The sequence below is a fragment of the Oxyura jamaicensis genome, chromosome 6, assembly GCF_011077185.1.
Source record: "Oxyura jamaicensis isolate SHBP4307 breed ruddy duck chromosome 6, BPBGC_Ojam_1.0, whole genome shotgun sequence".
Lineage (NCBI taxonomy): Eukaryota > Metazoa > Chordata > Aves > Anseriformes > Anatidae > Oxyura > Oxyura jamaicensis.
The window spans coordinates 31,354,780-31,360,779 of NC_048898.1; the positions used below are offsets into that span (position 1 = coordinate 31,354,780).

At 37.2% G+C, this 6,000-nt stretch overlaps 1 protein-coding gene across 7 annotated transcripts in view; it reads left to right on the top strand.

Moving 5' to 3' along the window:
• The window catches only part of PLEKHA1 (pleckstrin homology domain containing A1), a 34,565-nt gene that overhangs the window by 18,854 nt on the left and 9,711 nt on the right, over window positions 1–6,000 (top strand). For all 7 annotated transcript variants that reach the window (XR_004751814.1, XR_004751815.1, XR_004751816.1 and 4 more), the window contains exons 5-8: window positions 6–103; window positions 791–922; window positions 1,886–2,029; window positions 2,815–2,883. Coding sequence is in view for 4 of the 7 variants with exons in the window: in XM_035329485.1 (XP_035185376.1) it covers window positions 6–103; window positions 791–922; window positions 1,886–2,029; window positions 2,815–2,883 (443 nt within the window). In the remaining 3 variants the exon portion in view is untranslated. The remainder of the gene's footprint in view (window positions 1–5; window positions 104–790; window positions 923–1,885; window positions 2,030–2,814; window positions 2,884–6,000) is intronic.

The window sequence follows — 6,000 nt, forward strand, 5'->3', positions numbered from 1 at the left end:
AACAGTTATGAATGCAGGGATGAGAAAATACTTTCTACAAGCCAATGATCAGCAAGACCTTGTTGAATGGGTGAATGTTCTGAACAAAGCTACCAAAATCACAGTAAGTCATTTAGCTGATACTTGGCAATGCTTTCAAATGTTGACTTTCTCAGGGTACATTGTTTCCAGTTTTTACACTAGAGCAGTCATTTCATCTCTATACGAAGTTTTGTCTCTTCTTTAAGACTTGAAGGAACTATACGGAGCTCCCCCCAGACTTGAGTTCATTTTAGTTTTTTGCTTTTGGAATCGGACAAAAATGTTTTCAACTTTATTACAGTGTTCACAGTCTTTGTGCCACCTATTGGAATGTGAATGAAAATTTCATACTAGTCAGACATGCTACTTGAAAAAAAGTCTTGATACTGTAGCACTGTGTTCATGGCCTTACTGTGAGAGCTGCACCAGGCAGTGGGGAGTCTGTTCTACAGTACTCCTTACTAAAAGGAAGTGAGAAGTGATCTACAAGTCAGACGTGCTTCTTGAAGATCACGTATATCACTTAAGGCAAAATGGGAGTTGATTTTTAGTTTTCAGTACACCTGGTGGTGTAAGTGGCACCAGTTTTATTCTGAGGACTACAGCTTAGTCATTGCACCATATTTTCATGTGAATTGTTTCTAGCCTTTTACAGTTTGCAAAGACTTCTGAAATCCTGCTGAAAACAAATTAACGATACTTGAATAATGCTTAGTGTTCTTTTCTGTGTTTATAAATCCTTATGTTGATTATCATGTTTGACTTTGAGGTACCAAAGCAGTCCGATCCTCTGTGTCAAATGGATAATGCAAACCGTCAAGCTGAAAGTCCAGGTGGAAAGAAGCAAGTGTCTTACAGGACAGAAATTGTTGGTGGTGTTCCTATCATTACACCTACCCAGGTAATAACTTTAAAGCAAGTGGGGTGTTATTTGATAGAGGAAGCTTTCTTATCTGAAAGATGAGAATAGGTTACGTGTCAAAATAGAGCTGTCAGCTTCTAAACTTCCTCTGAGGACTTAGGTTTTGATGCACACCTTTTAGCATTGCTGAGTGACTTTTTGAGGATTTTATTCCCTTTATACAAGATTATAAAGAATTACATGAGGCTATATATAACTACATGAGTGGGCTGGTGCTCTTCAGTGTGCAAAAGAAATAACTAAAGGAAGATATAAGAGATCTACGAAGTAACAATTGGCAGAAGTAGATGGCATGTGTAATGTATGAGAGCTATGAACTCTTAAACAAAGCTAATAGTGAAACAAAGGGATGGAGGAATTCCTCCAGTGAGCAGTAAAACGTGAGATACTTCTTGCCAAAAGATTACATGGATACCAGAAACTTTGAGTTCAAGAGATTAGACAGGCTTATGGAAGAAGCAGTCATGTGGTGTTAAACCTACGAAGCTGTATCTGTTTCTGGAAGTTCCCTGAGCTGGAAATAGCTGGAGATTGGATTAATGTCATGTGAATAACATGTAAACACCTGAATTCTGTGTTGCATGGTCCTAGAAATTGTTTTTTTCTTGTTGCTATCTCTAGTGTTTTGCCTATGTGCATAGTGAATATTTTGGTTCTGTCTGTGACACTCTTCAACATGAGTGCCTGTCAGTATTGCTTTAGAAAACTTGCACTTCCTTACTGTAACTTCTAAATGAAGCTTGCAAGTTCTCAACCAGAGCCCTTAGAGCCTCAACAGTTGTCTGTAAGAATCAGGTGAAATATTTGGTCCTTTCAAAACAAATCAGAAATAGGATTTGTGAGTGTGGGATAATACAAGTATTTCCGGAGTACTCATAGGATGGTAATTCTTTGACCTTTAAAAAAACTGAAAATATTCTGAGCTCCCATATTTTCTTCTAGAAAGAAGAAGTCAATGAGTGCAGTGAAGGTGCTGATAGGAATTACCTGAAACGATCACAAAGTCACCTTCCTTACTTTACTGCTAAACATCCTCCAGATAATGCTATTATCAAAGCTGGCTACTGTGTTAAACAAGGAGCAGTGGTAAGTACTCGAGGTCAGCGTGTTTCATTAACCAAGAAGGTACTTCTACTTTCCAAGTAGATAATTTGAAGGGAAAAAAGACAGCAACTGTAGCATTATTGCCACTATTAAGCATGGTTAAAGATAAATTATATCCCACAAGAGGATAAGGTTTTATGTCTCTATTACTTCTTTTCATGACTGTTGTCTTTAGTGTTGTATTGGTGATGTTTTGGAGAAGACGGGTTGTCTGCAAGCAGATATTCACATTCTGGTTAGCATGTGCAGCAAAGAGTTGTCCTCTATTGCAGTTATGTAGAGATCCTCATTTTGTTTACTAGAAGCATCTGAATTAAGTCTTGCATGCTCTTTAAAGTCACTAAAGTGTTTATCAAAAGCTATTTTTAGTGCAGTTCAGAGGAAGAATGGTACCACTTGTCAGACTGAATAACCTCAGTGGAGCTGAGTGTGATGGCTTGCTGAACAGACTAAAAGTAAATAAACAGTTCAGATATGCGTGCTGTGAGTTCTCAGACTAGTTTCATCTTGGATTACGAAGCTTCTTGTAAAACTATGGTTTTCATTAAAAGTTAATCAGGAGCATTTAATGTACTGTCTTTTTATGTTTTTTATTTGTGTTGCTGAGTTGCTATGATTTCAGCAGAGGTTGTTGCAAGGAAGATTAAAACTTCTGGAAGCTAATATTTTATTACAAGGATTTTTCAATTCTCCGTCCCTAAAGAATTGGGCAGAGACTTGCTGAATTACTTTGCAGACTATGCCTATAAAATATTTTCTTTTAACAGATGAAGAACTGGAAGAGAAGATACTTTCAGTTGGACGAAAACACAATAGGATATTTTAAGTCTGAACTGGTAAGTTTCCAATTGTGTGTTGCTTACCAATGATACTTAAAAGAAAATCTGAACTACGCTTGTATTTGAAAAATGCGGTGTTCTGCTCCTGAAACTCTTTGTTCTGTGCTATAATAACTCTTCGTGGTTGGGAAGAAGAAAAAACTTTTAGGGTGGCTGTTAACTTGGACTTGAGTCTTCTCTTTGTGAATCTGTGAGTAGGGCGTTGAAGAATGACAGTAGGGTGTATTCTGTAATCACATTAATTCTTCTAGTACTTTACGTCACTTTGTACTTGTGTATACTTTGTTCTTGAAACAGCTGATCATTATGGGGTGCTTATCATGCAAATGATAGGATCTTTCCCATGGCAGCTAAGACATGTAAAGAATTCTGCTGTTCAGAGGCAATGCTTACAGAGTTTGTTTGGGTTTCATCTTTCCTCCTCACTCATCACTCTTGAACCTCTTGACAAATTTTGATCAAATGTTAAGTGCCTTCAGGGTTCATTTGAAAATAACATGGGAGGTACTGGAGATAGTGTGGAATTCCTTCCAGCGGAAAACAGACCAAGAAACAGGAGAAAATCTGTACACGAGGCATGAAATCTTAGTGTTACAGTTCAGGTAGATTGAGTGTACAGGCTAAATTTAGAAGGAAAATGTCAGGAAGCTGAGTTTTAGGCCATTTCTGGAAAAAAAATCTTTTTGGAAGTGTGAGGTCTTTTTTGCCTTATGGGAAATGAGGAAATACAACAGCAGCCGGAGTTTGATCTTGTTGTTGGTAAGCAGTCAGCATAATGCAATTCTGACATGTTGCCTATAATAAAACTTTGACTTTAATTGATTAAAAATAAACACAACCTGACTGCAGATGACTCTCTAATAAATTCCAACTCCGCAAATAATTGTACTGCGGGTCTGCTATAGAAATGGTAAAAATGCATATGCTTCTAATGTTTTTTTCATCATACTCCTATCCAGTTTAACTATTTGAAATGAAGAATACAAGATCTTACAGTGTCCTCTATTCTTTGTGCTAATATCCTCTTGCTATAGTGTAAGGGAGGTACCAGACTGGCCATCTATCAGGCAACAGGAAGGAATTCCAGCTTCACAATTTTTACTGAAAGCAATTTTTTTTTTCATGTTTTGAGGGAGTCATCCCTTGCATCCCTTGTCTTCTTGGGGAAGTAAGTAGTGAATAGATAGAGAATATTGTGTTCTGTTGTTGGACTATAGTGAGTGGCTAATCAAAGAATTCCATGGTTTGCAAACCTAATCATTACCTTCATGTTTCATACAGTCTTTGTAAACAGCTAGGATCCAGCTCATCTGAAATTGATGTGTTGGAGAAACATAAACATGGCTCTTTCCAGGACAGACTAAAAGCTTTTGCTGAGTACAACCCACCAAGAAGAAAACATCTGCAGCAATTTAGCTTAATGTCAAACCTTTATTTGTCTTCTACAGATACCAAAAAAAAAGAGTTCTCTTCTAAAGATTTCAAGCGCTGAATGATTTTTCAGCAGTGTGTGGGATCTCAGTTTTCTTCGTATTCTCCTGTTGCTAATGAGAATAATTCAACAATAGGAATAAAAATAGGAATAAAATTCAATAGTGATTGGTTGCCCTGCATTTCTGGCCAAGTCTGCGACATCTTTAGTATAATTAGTGTGTAGTGTATATACTTAACATAGCTTTATCTAGTTCAACATCAGACTTCTAATTCTGGGAAACGGCTTTGTTAGAGATCAGTTCTCAATAGCTGTGGTCCTCAGTCAAGTATGAGTTTTACTTGAAGTTGACTTGTCTTGAGAGCCAGCCTGGTCACTGGTAGCTCAAACGAGTCTTGCCAGATATCTTGAGATGCTGTTGTTTGGCATCCATGGAAGTACATCCAAGTTCTGTGCTCTTACAAAACAAACAGCGAAACTAAGGAGAAAAACAAAACCACTTTTTTGACAATTTTATTTTTTTCTGTTAAGGCTCTATTCTTTCCAGTTTGAGGAAGAGCCCATGTCTGTCCTCTGGTGGATTATAGTGAAGTATACGCAATATCAGTCTAGGAGAATAATTTCTGAGCTAAGGTCTGCTAAGCCTGTGACTTTCTCAGAACGTTCAGCTTCATGGTTTTCCCTGTAAGATGCACGTATTCCAGGGGAAGTCTTGCAGTTCGTGTTTGATGTATGACTTTGAAAACTGTTGTAATGGATGAGTGAACCCAAGAAGACTGAAGGGTGAAGGAAGAAGGGCAAAATAACCGAGGATAGAGATATTAAAACTCTGGTTTATGCTATAGAAACAAATGGACAAAACTGACACTTGAGGATAGTTTTATTTGGGTGAAATTCACTGCTTGCTATCCCAACGTAACTCTCAAGTTTATATAATAGAAATTGTAATTTAGAGAAAGTCATTCCATACTTGGCAGCTTTTGTTTGTTTGCAAGCTGAAGTAGTCCATTGTAACATTGCTTCAAGAAAGCATTAGGAGATGAAATATCTTCTTTTACTGCAATAACCACATGAAAATAATGGTGCAAACGCCTTTTTTCAAGAAGTTGGATTAACCTATGTGTAACATGACTCTGTCATGGCAAAAATTGAATGTTCTCACTTTTTCCTACTGTACGAAGATTTGGCAGGAGTATAACACTTGGGTTTGTTGCAGTAATAGAATTTACAGATGCTTTAAGAATATTTACTCTTTTATATGGTTTGGCATAACTTCATTCTATAGTCAGTACAACTGAAAATGATAGAAATAATCCTGAATCCTGTCATGCTGTACAATGAATAAAGCATCTTTGTCATAGCACTTCATTGTACACTAACAGAGTGACAGAGCTACTGAAATAATCTGCTGGAGGCCAGCTTTCTTTTCTGGTTGGGGGACAGGACAGGTGTAGCTGTCTCTATTAGAACAAGGTGAAATAATAGGATTTTGTTTTTCCCCCTTACCTCTTCATTTGCCATTCATTTTGCTGTAAGTGCCGTGGTTGGTTTAATACTTCAAAAAAAAAAAAAAAAGAGTAAGGGAATTAAATCTTGGTTTACAGATGTGACTGTCCTCATTTATGCAGGTCTTCTGCAATTGTCTGTTCTGATCTTTGGCAATTGTCTGTTCTGATCTTTGG